The 15,450-nt window shown below is 36.2% G+C and overlaps 1 protein-coding gene across 1 annotated transcript in view; it reads left to right on the top strand.

Annotated features, from left to right (window-relative positions):
* Nucleotides 1-15,450, top strand: part of NUDT3 (nudix hydrolase 3) — a 36,339-nt gene that overhangs the window by 16,870 nt on the left and 4,019 nt on the right. The window contains exons 2-4 of the mRNA XM_007440258.4: nucleotides 5,255-5,365; nucleotides 9,147-9,191; nucleotides 9,554-9,638. Coding sequence (XP_007440320.1) covers nucleotides 5,255-5,365; nucleotides 9,147-9,191; nucleotides 9,554-9,638 — 241 coding nt within the window. The remainder of the gene's footprint in view (nucleotides 1-5,254; nucleotides 5,366-9,146; nucleotides 9,192-9,553; nucleotides 9,639-15,450) is intronic.

Below are 15,450 nucleotides of genomic sequence, written 5' to 3'. Positions count from 1 at the left end.
GCAGAATGTTGAAAAATTGTAATGTTGCATCTGGAGAAATGTTAAAGTACAGATGCAGTTTGCTCATGGAGTGGCTATATGGCATTTAAGGTGTGTATGTCTGATGCCTGGAGAAATGCTATTACTGTTTCCCTTCACAAAGGGAAAGACAGCAAAAGTAAATGCAAAAGTTACAAGGGGAAGAAATTTGAAACTATTCTAACTGAAAAGAGCATTAGTGTGTCCTTAATGCTGATGGAAGATGTGGCAGGCCATCTTTTTGCTCTTCAGCGTTTTACTGAGAAAGTTTCTTGTATGTCTGTTTACTTAGAGAAAGCTTATGATAAAGTGAATAGGCTTGAATTATGGAATATTTTGTGTGAATATGAAATTAAAGATTGGTTGCTGAAGATGATAGGAGCACATGTGAATAAGTGGAATACTTAGCAAATCGTTCAGCACTGAGCAGAGAGTAAGACATAGATGTGTAATGGTCTTTTGGTTGTTTTGTATTAATGATACATGCATAAGAAATGTTTGGAATGATGTTAGTGGTATGCTGTTTGGGGATGTGAATGTACATGCAGTTTTGTTGGTAGATGGTGCTGTGTTGTTTGAGAACCTGAATATTTACAGCAAATATTAATCTGAAAATTAATGTCTCAGTGATCAAGGTAATTGTGTATGTCAAGTGAATGAAGTGATCAATGGCAAGTTGTTTACAAATGGTGAAAAACTAGAATATGTAGATGAATTTGTGTACCTTACTGGAGATAGGAAAATGGATGGAGAAATTTTAAGACAAAAAGGGAGGTAGAAAGTTGGTAGATACCATGTGGTTTGTTGCAAAAAAGGAATGTTTGTTAAAAAAAGCAAAAAATGGCTGTACATAAGAGCATGCTTCTGCTCCCTTTCTTAATATGGAAGTGAGAGCTGGGTATTCAGGAGAAATGTAAAAATAAACTGAATCCAGTAAGAATAGGATATTTAAGTGTTTAGGTAAAACAAGAAAAATAAGAGTTGAGAGTGAATGGATGCTGAATTACTATGGACTGAATACAAAAGTGGGTAACCAATGTGAAAAAGTAGGTTGAGGTAGTTTGGTTACATAGAGAGAAGGGATTAAGATTGAATTACAGAGCAAGTACATGAAGGAAAAGTGAATCAGTTGAGAACAAGAGGTAACCTGTGTGAATGTCATGATTAGATTGAGTTAATGAGATCCTGAAAAGAGAAATATCAAAAGTGGTGTATGAGTATGGTGGAAACAAAGATGACATGAAAGGATAAGAATTTATGGAGATATATAGTAAATGACAATCCTGTAAACTATATTTACTTATGCTACCTTTGCTTTTTCTAATTCATGTTTTCAATTAATCCACTATTTTTACTCTTTTTGCACTCTGCATAGCATTACTTACTTCAAAAGGGAATAGGGTAATGGACATGTATATATGTGTATGTAATTCTCCTTCAGATTCAACTTGACTCCTGGTATTTTTATGGATATATCTATGTAATTTTCTTGGCAACAGTACAAAAGAGGTTTGCCATTGTTTCCCCCCCCCCCATTTTATTATATTTTATAACAAGGTTACAAAAACTAAACATACAAAAGGTAGAGAAATAATGAAATACAAAGAACTAATAAACAACAAAAAACTAACCAAAACAAGGGGAAAAAACAAATTAGAAAACAATACTAAGCATATAAACATATCACTTATGCATCATATATTCGATGTATAGAAATCACTGGTTTACAGAAATTACCTTATAAGACTCTATTATTATTAAATAGAAAAATATTATTTCTATTTTAATAATATTCTGTTGTAAAATTTCACAAAATCTGTACCAAAGAAAAATGTATTGCTTTATTTTCTAATTGATTGATTATATGCCATCTAATTGTCAACTCTTCATGACCATATAGATAGATTATGATCTGTCCCAAACCTGAACTTTCAGGTTTTTCAACAGCATACCTATTGCCGCTGCAACTGATTCCATCCACCTTGCTGCTGGTCATCCTCTTCTTCTCTTTCCTTCCATTTTTCTCAGCATTAGAGCCTTTTCTAGAAACTAGGTCTCCGCATAATGTGTCCAAAGGAGAATAATTTGAGCCTGGTCATTTGCCTTGAGTGAGAACTCTGGGTTAATTTGTTTGATGATCCATTAATTTGTTTTCTTGGCTATCCATGGTATTCTCAGGAGTCTTCTACAACACCAAAATTCAAAAGCATCAACATTCTTCCGATTCTTGTTCTTCAGAGTCCAACTTTCACTTCCATAGAGTGTCACAAGGAATACTATTACTTGGACAGTTCTGATCTGTGTAGGTATCATGGCATTTGAATATCTTTTCCAAGGCCTTCATGGCTGCTCTACCAAATGTTAGTCTGTGGCATATTTTTGACTGTTTGTTCCTTTACTGTTGATGATTGATCCTAAAAGGCAGAAGCTATCCATCACTTCAATATCTTCATTCGTTGTCAGTTCTAAGGCTGGTTGATCTACCTGTTGTCATTACTTTGATCTTCTTTAATTTTGGTCCCATTTTTTTCACTGTGCTCCTTGACTTGTATTATTAGAACTTGCAGATCCATTGCATTTTCAGTTATCAGGATAGTGTTATTAGCATAGTACAGGTTATTGATATTTCTTCCTCCAGTTTTAAAACCATGCTCATCTTTTTCTAATCCAGTTTCTCTTAATATATATTGAGCGTATAGGTTGAATAAATAAGGGAAGAGTATACATCTCTGTTGCACTCCTTTGCCAATCTGGAGCCAGTATGTTTCACCATGTTCTGTCCATTCTGTGGCTTCCTGACCTGCATGTAAGTTTCTCATGAGGACAATGAAATGTTCTGGGATTCCCCTTTTTTCTAAGCACATCAGCTTGATGTGATCAACACAATCAAAGGCCTTTCTATAATCAAGGAAGCCCAGTGACTTATTTTTGATGTTCTTTGGCTTTCTTAATTATTTAATGTGCATCAGCAATAATATCTTCTGTTTTCTAAAGCCAGCTTGAACATCTGGCATTTCTTTTTCCATATAGAGCTCTAATCTGCATTGGATGATCCTAAGCATTATTTTGCTAACATGTGAAATTAAAGATTTTGTATAATAGTTTGCACACTCTGTTAAGTCTCCTTTTTTGGTATTGGAATGTAGATTGACCTCTTCCAATTTGTTGGCCACTGTGTCGTTCTCCAATAATTGCTAATGTAGCTTGGTTAGAACCTTGACTGATTCTTCTTCTGTCACTTGCCATATTTCTGTGAGTATTCCATCAGTTCTTATAGACTTCCAACTTGGTAATGACCAGAGTGCTGATCTAACTTCAAGTGCTAGAGGTTCTTGTAAGTAGGGAATATCTTCTAAGGTATCTTGGATGTTGGCATCTCTATTGTACAGTATTTCAGTATGCTCTTTCCATCTTTGTTTGATCATCTTTGAATTGGTTACTGTTTGCCCATTGGTGTTCTTTAGCATACCAATTTGAGGCTGGAACCTCCTTCTAAGTTAAGAGACCTTTTGAAAGACTTTCCTTGTTTTTCCATATCTGTTTTCCATCTTCTGTGATTTATGGATGTTGTAATACTGCTTCTTGTCTCTTTTAACAGCTAGAGAGCCAGTTTAGTCTAGTGGTTAAGGCACCAGGCTAGAAACCAGGAGACTGTGAGTTCTAGTCTTGCCTTAGGCATGAAAGCCAGCTGGGTGACTTTGGGCCAGTCACTCTCTCTCAGCCCACAACACTAGGCTCAGGTGACAAGCCGGTTGGTCAATTCCTGTTGCAACCAATGGATCAACATTCAGTTGATCTGAAAAAGCAGACTCTGCACCTGCAGGAAAAATGCTAGGATGAAAAAAAAAATCTTTTAACAGCTCTCTGAAACTCTTTGTTAAGTTCTTTTCTGAGATTGTCTTTCTTGGCTTTGACTTCTCTTCTCTTGGCAATTTTCACAGTTTGTTCTGACATCCAGTTTGCTTTCTTTTGTTCTTCATTTTTGACAGTCTCATTTCACATTCATCCTTAATGACTTCTTTAAGTTCATTCAACAATTCTTCTGGTTCTCTATCAGTGACGTTCAGGACTTCAAAATGATTCCTGATGTTTCCTTGAAAATTGTGGGTATAGGTTCAAGATCATATTGTGGAAACTGATTGGCTGCTGCTTCTTTAGCTTAACTTGGAATTTGCACATGAGCAGTTTGTGATCTGTTCCACAGTCAGCACCTGGCCATCTCTTTGATGCTATAATTGAGCTCCTCCATCTCTTTTTCACAATAATATAATCTATTTATTTTCTGATTAGTGGAAAAAATACCTCATGGCCATTGACAGAAACAGCCCTTCAAGGATGGAACCTGAATGGGCCCTCCCTACTAGGTCTTATTGGATAGGCAGAAACCCCTGGGAGAAGGTATCCAGCATGGCTGTTAACACTTTTGGAAAATTGTAAGTAGATGGTAGAATAAAACAGCTTTGTAGAAGTCACACACTGATCACTCCACAGTAAGTTTCATATATTGAAGTGGCAATTTTAGTAGTTTTAATTTTTTTCTGCCATATTCTTTAGAACAGTGGTATATGTATGATTTCTTGGAATTCAGCTTGGCCTTTGTTTTAAACAAAATTTAAGAATACTCTTGGATGAATGCTACCAAGGTTGGTGACAAGTATTTGTAAATACTATTTGTTTCAAAACTCCATCCTTTGCTACTGTTGTAGTTGCCCATAGTATATGTACCTTTTGGTGATTGCTCTTTGCTCCATCTTACATTGAGTCATACAGGGAGTGCGTGTATGCAGAGGTAGAGGGAAGAGGTTTGTCATAGTTGGCAGACATCTGACTATTTCATGTGAACATTTATATTCTGTTATATTTTAACATTCTGTTAAAAACTGTTCTGCCTCATGCCTCAAAGCTGGTTCTTAAAGGGAATTTAATTTTTGCGTATTTCCATTTTCAGATAAGTTTGGTGTTTAATGTGCTTAATAGAGTAGATTGCCTGCTTCTCTTCCTGCCTGTTTCTGATGTGTATTTCAATCAATCCACTTGAATTTCATTTCATAAAGACGGAGAGTGGAGTAAAGTACAGCTGGACTTTAGAAAAAAATGTCAGAATGCTCTCAGGAATTGAAAAATTATCCCTAAACTATTCATAATAATAATTTTACATAGCAGGATCACATCCTGAAATTGTAGAATTGCATAATTAAGGTATAAACATGTACACAAGCTCTGTTGTTATTTATAGGTGCTGTTAGTTAGCAGTAGTCGTCATCCTGACAGATGGATTGTCCCCGGAGGTGGAATGGAGCCTGAAGAGGAGCCTAGCGTGGCTGCTGTGCGGGAAGTTTGTGAAGAGGTATGTCTTCAAATCCTGCTTGGATTGAAAGTGGTTGTCCATTCTTTCCACTTTTTCCTTTCACTTTTCAAAACTGTCCATGTATTAATTGTATAGTACTCTTTATATACCTGTTAATGAGCAGCAGAATTTGCCTAGTGTTTGTGTTTGTAATAGTTGTTACAAATTGTGGCATAGAATTTAAAACTTTCCCATTGAGAAATTATCTCTATTGTGTATATTGTTTTCATAACAGTTGCCTATAGAAATATGGTACAGGTAGTCCTTGACTTATGACCACAGTTGGGACCGGAATTTCCATCGCTAAGCGATGCGGTTGTAAAGCAAGATGTCATGTGGCCACATCACTTAGCAACCACAATCCTGGCAGTCCTGGTTGCTGTCATTAACTGAGAATCACGGGTTATTAAGTGAGTACCCACCCAAATCCAAACCATGCCAGGCTCGGTCCCTCCCAGCTCCGAGCCTCAGTAAGGTAAGGGACTGCCTCCAACTCCCCCCACCCACCTATCTCTTCCCCTGTCTCTGGCCTTCTGGCTCCTCTGCACCCTGCCTTGTAACCACGTAGCTCTGGAGCTGCTTGCCACATTAGAGGAAGCTGCAGCTGCCCTAGCCCAGTCCCAACCACAGTTGCACTTGCCATCCTGCTCTCTGAAACCCCTGCCGCCCTGCATTCTGCTGCCCCAGCTTACCCTCACCATCTTTTTGCTCCAAAATGCTCCTTTGCAAAATGCCCCCGCCCAAAGCTGGAAAGTCCTATAGGGGGAAGTCCATTTATCTTGCAGACTCACAAAATAGTTTGCTTTTATGTAAGCCTCCCTCCCTAACATATTCATGATGCTTTACAGATGTTATCCCCTTCATATTTATCTCGAATTTTCATCTAGTTCTCTCAAGAAATAAAAATTACCAGCAATTTCATTAACAGAACCTTAAAAACATGTAGGTCAATTGTTTATGTGTATGATGCTCATTGTTAACTCATAAGAGGTTAATTCCTGAAAAACAATTTTAAATTGGTCAAACGAGAAAAATAATGGTCATTTTTGTGCTTTGAATGATAGTCAGTAGTTTTTGATTTCCAACTTGAGAGTTGGATTTGTCCCTTGAATCAAACTGTGTTGTATCTGAGGAGAAGCAGATTACATTGCATGGGACCAGGTTATTTGAGGGACCACCTCCCTCCCGTTACATCTACTCATCCTATCAGGTCCAGCAGGAGGGGCATGTTATGGGTCCCATCTGGTAAAGAGTTCCATCTAACAGGACCCAGGAGGTGGGCCTTTTCTGCTGTGGCACCCGCCCTTTGGACCATTATTCCCCCCCAAGGTGAGATTAACCCTGACCCTACTGGCATTTAGGAAGTCCCTGAAACATGTTTTTTTCAGCAAGCTTGGGGATCCCAGGGAAATGGGGATCCCATGAGATGGTTATACTATGTGTAGGATACCGGTCTGTTTTCTTGCGGTTTTATTTATTTGTGTTTAACTGTTGTTTTAATCGTTTTCAACTGGTTGTTTATTGTACGCTGCCTAGAGTCACATTTGTGAGATGGGTGGCTATATAAATCTGATAAATAAATAAATAAATTTTCTGAATTGCTAAATCAAGTTTTAAATCAAAATATTGCCTTATCTACTTTCTAAGCTAGGTGCATGTTAACAAATCTAAGGAAGCCCTATACAATATTTCTTATTGCATCTCTACAGTATTTGGCCAAATTTATTTCAAAAGGCTTTTAAAATGTCATCATTTGTGGTAGAACAGATGGGTCACCCATTAATAAAACATGAATTTCAGGATATTTATGTAAAAATTCTAATATATTCATTAATGGGTTTAGAATACATTTTTTCAGTTAGATTATTTGTGTTTTCTCGCAAATAGACAGCATTTTCCCCCAGTGTTATAAATCTCTCTGATCTGTTACTGAGTTGACCAGTGCATTTATTTGAAGTTTAAAAGGGCTGTTCAGAATAATAACATAGAAGCAGCTTTTTAATTCTTTGTCCTATATAATTTTCTTTACAGACATCTCCTTCCTGAAATTTCATGTGCAGTAGTGAACATTTGTGATAGTTTGCTAGTACTGTCACTTACAATGTGATTTCAGCTTCCTCTGAGTTCTCTTAATAGATAAAGAAATTCTGATTAAACGGACAGCATCCCAGAACAACATACTGTGTCGTGTTTTTGACACTTGCCCTGTTGTTGTTGGAAAAATTATGTGAAGCTTCAGATATATTTATTTATTTGATGAGGCTTCTATGCCTCTCAATTCCCATGGGCTCTGAGCAGCTTACAAAAGACCATTTAATGGCACCTCCTTTAGCAGCGCTGACTTCAATTGTGTTTCCTGTATTTGTTAATCAGTCCTGAATATTTGTTTGGAGGTATTTTGGCCCGTCCCTCCTTACAGAATTGCTTCAACTAGTTGATATTTTTGGGTTGTCTTGAAGGACTTGTTCACTTTGGATCATGCCACATCTTAATTGGAGTAAGGCCAGGACCCTTACCCATTCTAAAACCCAAAGTTTCTTCTGTTTCAGTTCACAGAGGGATACCTGGACATATTTGTGTAGAATTTACTGGTACATTCCAGAATCCAGTGTTTCCTCAATGATTGCAAGCTGTATCGATGTCGAGGCTGCAAAATAGCCCCAAACCATGATACTTCACATCCAGGCCATCATGGCAGCCTGAGGATGTCACTGCCCAGGAACCCATTGAATTTTTGCCAACATTAAGATTAGCTGCTTGTTTTGAGTAAAAAGAGTGGCACAAACAGTGACCCCCAGCCCCCATTTTGTGATGACTCTGGACTACTACCATTTCTCAGGGCCTGGGGTAGGGATTAGACTGAGGAAGATTTGGTTTGAGACAAAGGCCTGTAATCCTTTATGGAAGGAAGTTGAATGGACAATTGTGAGTGTGAAGAAGGTGGAGACAGTGAAGAAGAGCAAAAGGGTATGTGGGTAAAGAAGAGTGTGGAAGTAGTGAAGAAGGAAGGAGGAATGAAGAATATATTTGGGAATATATGCTGCTCCAATCCAACAAGACCAAAAACAAGAAAGACAGAGTAGTGGCATGCAGCAGAGAAATGGGAAAGTGGCTGAGAGATTGATTTGAATCTTCTTCAGCTGTATAACAATGTTTTCTATGACACTGAAGGCAGAGGTTAGTAGAGGTGATGGAGACAGCATAAATTGGATGAGTGGGATAAAGAAATAAGTGAAAAGCAGCAATGCTCTGCATCACTGGATGGTTGTGTTAGAAAAAGAGAAAGATGACTGCTGATATTGTTGATGGAGAGGCAGTTCAGACTGTTTGGTGAGGTTGTTTGAAAACTGCTTCTGCCAGCAATTCACTATACAGCATTTTTTCACAGGTTGGCATTAGATTTCTTTACATTTTCAGTTCAGGGGGATTTCAGCTTAAATCCCTGGGGAAGGGAGAAACAGCTTTTGAGTTCATGGCCACCATGATAATTACTAACTTGTTCAAAGTGATTGCAGGCCATATCCACACAAGCATTTGCACATTAGGTCTGGTTTTTGTCTCAGAGGAGATCACATTGTAGGACACAATATTGACAAATTATGCATATTTCTAAAGGGCTCACAAATTTTCACCACTGCACAGTGTAAGTCATAGTATCATGGGATTATATATAGTTCTAAAGAGTTTGTAAAGTGTATAATTTAATTTATAACTGACTTTTTAAATAATTTGAACTATAACTTATATTAAATGTCTTTTCTTCTCTTTGAATATATCATAGGCTGGAGTAAAAGGGACATTAGGAAGACTAGTAGGAATTTTTGAGGTAAGTACAAATATCACCAGAGTTGATAAAACATTTTTATATGTGATTAAAGTCTGGAGACATGTAGAAGTTCTACTAGGTTAGAAGATAAATTTTCTCTGATTTGAACCCTATGCAAGGTTTGGAGGAACTAGAAAAAAGTAATATTTGCAAATGTAGGACAAAAATGCTTGAAAAAGTTTTATTTATAGTTTAACATTCTAGTTGTATTTGAATCTTTTTAATTAACATATCAAATCTTAATTGAGCATTGGTGTTGATGAGATTTATTGTAAGTATCTTTTCAACTCAAAAATAATTCTTAGCATTTTTTGTGGTTTTATATTCCTTCAACTTAACTTTAATGTTGATCATCCTTTCAGAACCAAGACAGGAAACACAGAACATATGTTTACGTACTTATTGTCACAGAAGTATTGGAAGATTGGGAGGATTCTGTGAATATCGGTAAGATAGGCACATTCATTTGTGTTCCTGATTCTCTTTAGGAAGATAATAGTTGAATCCCCTTATTTAGATTAAGGTTTATAAAATATGAGTTTTTAAAAAATCAGATTTGGAAGATTTTTTCAAGTTGTTGCAGAGTTTATTATTTTTGGTTGCTTAACATCTTTTTATATTTTCATAAAATATGTCAGTTTCTCATAGCTTGATAGTTTATGATCAGATCCTTTTTTCAGAATCAGTTGTACACTTCTAGCTTACAGTTAACCAAACTTTTTTTCAGTGTGCTGAGCAATATGCATGAAATAGCTATTCATGTTGCCTTCCAGTTCTTATTTTTTTATTTGAGTTTAGGCTTCTGAATATTAGGATAAAAATAGGATAAGACAAAAGGCTGTCAATTGAAGAGATGAGTTAAGACTCTTACAAATTCCCTCATGTTTCCAAAACGCACAGAAATGATAAAGTAGAGCTTCCTACCTTGTCCATCATGTAAGTCCTTGCTTATTCTGTTCACATACAAATTTGGTTCTGTGCACCCTTGGCCTCTTAGCATCAGTTATTCCTCTACATGTTGAGAGCAATAGAAAAAGTACTATTATGTACTATACTTGATCTTAGCTAAAAGGCCAGTAAGTGATATTATCACATATATAAAAGTTCAGAATATGAGTTTTGTTATATGCTCATACAAAAGAACAGATTGCTGTTTGGAAGAAATAGATCCACACTAATTTGGAAATAATCCCCCTTAAATTTCTATGGAAAAAACACAAAGGAAATACATATTAGAACCTGGATGAGGGGGCATGATTGATTGATTGATTGATTGATTGATTGATTGAATTTGTCACCACCCATCTCGTTGAATGACTCTGGGCTGTTTACAAAACTATTAAAATCAATTAAAATTACAAAATTACAAAAATTAATGAATAATATAATTATAATGATAAATAATACATTGTAGAATGTTAGATTAACTGGTCTGTGCTTCTCTGATTCTCCTTTCTTCTTTTTTTGAAGGGAGGATTTTTTCCTGCTTTCAAGTCTTTTGGCACTTCACTCATTCACCAGGAGTCTTTTGGCATTTTTACCCATTCCTAACGATTCCAAGGAACTGAGTGAAATATTTGTATGATTATTTAACACAAGGGAGAAAGAATAGTTCTTGTTTGTAGTACAGTAAATAACTGGGAGGAGAAATAGGAGAACATAGGTAGCGTTATCTTTTTACACATTCTAATTATTTTGTAATTACTTTTTGTAATTTGTTCTAGTCTGTTTTATTGTAATTTGATTATTATATGTTGCTTTGTAGTTTTGTGAGCCATTCAAAGTCAGTTGGAGTTGAGTGGCAACAACATTGAATAAATAAATCTGATTTGGGAGGAAGAGAACAAATTGATGTCTTAGTAAGCTGAATTGATTATGAATTCATATTGGGATTCTTTTCTCAAATATTTAATTGATTGATAATGACACAGACTTTTGCCCTATCTATTTTAGTTATCTCTCTTTATATCCTAGTCTCACAGTCTTATTTGTCATTCCCCCAAAACACCAGAATTAAAGTGTGCAAGGAAAGCAGTAGGTGAAACAGAAATCTTAGTGCCTGTAGCTATCATATGCTAATAATTTGAAGAGGCTTGGGGCTGAAAGGCTAAGGAAAAAAATGGGGTGTGTGTCATTTGAATGGTAGATGACAACACTATACGAGACTGAACAACATATTTACTGATATATGTTGTGCATTTTAAGGAACAGCCTTATTTTATAATGTCCATGATTTTTCTTTATAATAACTTTATTGAAGTTATATAAAACAAATAAAACTAATCTAACTACATAATACAGAAATACATTAAAAAATTAAAAATTTGAAAAAGTGCAGAGGAAAAAAAAGGAAACAAAAGAAAAGGAAAAAAGGAAAGAAAAAGATAGAAGATACTTTCCCCTTCATCCCCAGCAAGTATAAACAACATCAACAACCCATCACTGTCTCTCAAAATACAATGAACATTTCTTCAATTCCATACCTCACCCCATTCTCTATAAGCCCATCTCTAGATCTTTATCTCTCCATATTAATCAGCAAAAGTCCAGTAAAGATGATCAGAAGTAACTACATAAGTATTACAAACTATATCTGTTACACCAATTTGAATCCTTCCTTTTATATGTATATTTCAATTTCCACTTAAACAAATCCCCTTTATTTCCTCTCTTCAGATAGTCGAAGTTCAATTCCAGTTTAACAAAAAAATTACCAAAAATAACCATCCTCATCCAGTCCCAATCAAAAGAAACCATTAAACATCACCAGAAATAGTGACTCATTATTTGTATATCAAAAATAACATTATTACAAATTATATCCATTACACCCAATTTGATTAATTCCTTTGATATTGTATACCCATTTCTATTTAAACAAATTCCCTCTTTCTCTTCAAACAGTCCAAGTCCAATCTCCATATATAGAAAAAGAAACCATTAACCTCACCAAAAATAGTTGTTGTTGTTCAGTCGCTGAACAATGAACTCAATGCCTATGAGAATACAACTGTAATTCAGTTGTTGTTGTTCAGTCATTAAGTTGTGTCCGACTCTTCGTGACCTCATGAACCATATCATGCCAGGCCTTCCTGTCCTTCACTGCCTCCCTGAGTTTGCTCAGTTTCATGCTCATTGCTTCAGTGTTGCTATCTAACCATCTCACCCTCTGCCGTCCCCTTCTCCTTTTGCCTTCAATCTTTCCCAGCATTAGGGTCTTTTCCAAAGAGTCCTCTCTTCGCATTAGGTGACCAAAGTATCAGCTTGAGCTTCATTATCAATCCTTCCAATGAGCAGTCAAGGTTGATTTCCTTTAAGATTAACTGGTTTGACCCCCTAGCAGTCCAGGGAACTCTTAAGAGTCTTCTCCAGCACCACAGTCCAAAGGCATCAATTCTTCGGCACTCAGCTTCTTTATGGTCCAGCTCTCACAGCCATACATTACTACGGGGAAAACCACAGCTTTGATTATGCAGATCTTTATCGGCAAGGTGATGTCTCTGCTTTTTAATATGCTGTCTAGGTTTGCCATAGCTTTCCTCCCAAGGAGCAAGCGTCTTTTAATTTCATGGCTGCAGTCTCCGTCTGCAGTGATCTTGGAGCCCAAATAATTGAAGTCTGTTACTGCTTCCATTTCTACCCCTTCTATTTGCCAGGAATTAATGGGTCCAGATGCCATGATCTTAGTTTTTTTAATGTTGAGTTTCAAGCCAGCTTTCGCACTCTCCTCTTTCACCCTCATCAAGAGGCTCTTGAGTTCTTCTTCACTTTCTGCCATTAGGGTGGTATTGTCTGCATATCTGAGGTTGTTGATGTTTCTCCCTGCAATCTTAATTCCAGCTTGTGATTCTTCCAGCTGGCATTTCTCATAATGTACTCTGCATAAAAGTTAAATAAGCAGGGTGACAGTATACAGCCTTGTGGTACTCCTTTCCCCATTTGTTCTGAATCAGTTGTTCCATGACCAGTTCTAACTGTTGCTTCTTGGCCGGCATACAGATTTCTCAGGAAACAGGTAAGGTGGTCTGGTACCCCCATCTCTTTAAGAATTTGCCAGAGTGTGTTGTGATCCACACAATCGAAGGCTTTTGCATAGCCAATGAAGCAGAAGTAGATGTTTTTCTGGAGCTCTCGTGCTTTCTCCATGATCCAGCGAATGTTGGCAATTTGATCTCTAGTTCCTCTGCCTCTTCGAAACCCAGCTTGTACATCTGGTAGTTCTTGGTTCATATACTGCTGAAGCCTAGCTTGTAGGATTTTGAGCATAACCTTGCTAGCATGTGAAATGAGTGCAATTGTGCGATAGTTTGAGCATTCTTTGGCATTGCCCTTCTTTAGAATTGGAACGTAAACCGACCTTTTCCAATCCTGTGGCCACTGTTGCGTTTTCCAAACTCCAAATATTAAGTGCAGCACTTTAACAGCATCATCTTTTAGTATTTAATAATATTTTTTTGAAATTTTAAAGTTACAAAATTAAAAGTTAGAAATGTAAAAGAAAATTGAAAATACAAATTATAAAGAAAAGAAAAAGAAAAAGTGAGATAAAGAAAAAGAAAAAAGATATGAAAAATAGATAACTTCCAATCTATCTCTGGTCTTAGGAATAGTAAGAGTATCATAAGTGCTAGTTTTTAATACATTAAGTAGGAGTAATTCTTTGTCAAAACATATCCCATTACATTTATAATCTAATCTTCAAATCCCCGTGTAAGCTTCACCCCACCTGCATTTTGCAAATAGTCCATCAATGGTTTCCATTCTTTAAGGTAATAGTTATTTGAGTTTTCTTTTAATAAGCAAGTCAGTTTATCATTTTCTGCCATTTCCATCAGTTTTAACTTGTATTGTTGATAGTGATAGATTTTATAAAATGTTATATCGATGGTATATGACACCCCAAAGACTATCAAAGATATATGGGACAATTTCCAACGTTTGTTGGAAATGTAACCAACAAGAAGGGTCATTTTACCATATGTGGTGGACATGTAAAATTGCAAAGAAATTCTGGATTCAAATACAAACCTTGATGCAGAGCATACTACAAATACAGATTCCATTTAAACCAGAACTATTCCTGTTGGGGATAATGGATTTTCAAATAGGAAAACATCTTATTAGAATTACTCAATACATGATTACTGCAGCTAGACTTCTTTATGCACAATTTTGGAAAATCTTTTAGTATTTTAAATAACTCAGCTGGAATACTGTCATCTCCGCTAGCTTTGTTGTTAGTAATGCTTCCTAGGGCCCACTTGACTTCGCTCTCTAGGATGTCCGGCTCAAGGTCAGTGATCAAGCATGGACCTCAAGATCTTTCTTGTATAGTTCTTCTATGTATTCTTGCCACCTCTTCTTAATCTCTTCTGCTTCTGTTAGGTCCCTGCCTTTTTTGTCCTTTATCATGTTCATCTTTGCACTAAATGTTCCTTTGATATATTTTAACCATGATCAAATAAGCCAATTTTGTATTTTTTCTTCTTTCTCCCAACAGTCTTTAAAATCCATAAAGTTCTAACATCTGCTTTCTCATACTTTCTTTATTTCTTCTCTCAAAGTTCTTGTCATCTTTGTCAAGATCCCTTTTTAATTCCAGTGTAGCAACTTCAGTAAATCCCTTTTGTAAAACCAATATAGGGGAATAATCCACATTGCTCTTTTGATTTATTGTTTGTATATCTTTTTAAATTTTGAAACCATCCTCCAACTCCATTTGTAAATCTATTATTTTCATCTCTTTCTTGTAGGCTATACTTTTTAAATCCACTTCTAAGTCCATTTCATTTTTATTCAGTGGGATTTGTTTCTCTTCAATAACACCTTCTGATTCCACTATAGAGTTAAATACAGGTAGTCCCCAGTTTAAGAATGAGTTCTGTTCCCAAAGGTCTGTCCTTAAATCGAATTTGTGTGTAAGCCGGAACAGTATTATTTTATAATACTGTATAAGTAGTTTGTGTAATTAATTTGAACCATTGTGTATTTAACTCAACTTTTGCTACAATAGGCTCCGTTCTTAACTATGGGTCATCCTTAAACCAGGGGACTACTGGTTCTTAACCTGGGGACTACTTGTAGCTGGAAAACTTCTTGGACCCAGATGTCAAACATTTCTTTTAAGGTAGCCATCTGGTGCCCTCTAGTGTCCAACCTTCAAAGACATCTTATCAGCTCAAAATATAAATAAAAGGAATTTTCTCTGAGAAAGGATCCTTTTAATTCTTTAATTCAAATCCATCTGAACCCTTAATCC

The sequence above is a fragment of the Python bivittatus genome, unplaced genomic scaffold (assembly GCF_059951505.1).
Source record: "Python bivittatus isolate LINGU-HERP-01145 unplaced genomic scaffold, Pbiv_v1 ctg000700_np1212, whole genome shotgun sequence".
Classification (NCBI taxonomy): domain Eukaryota; kingdom Metazoa; phylum Chordata; class Lepidosauria; order Squamata; family Pythonidae; genus Python; species Python bivittatus.
This window is presented reverse-complemented; position numbering and strand designations above follow the sequence as displayed.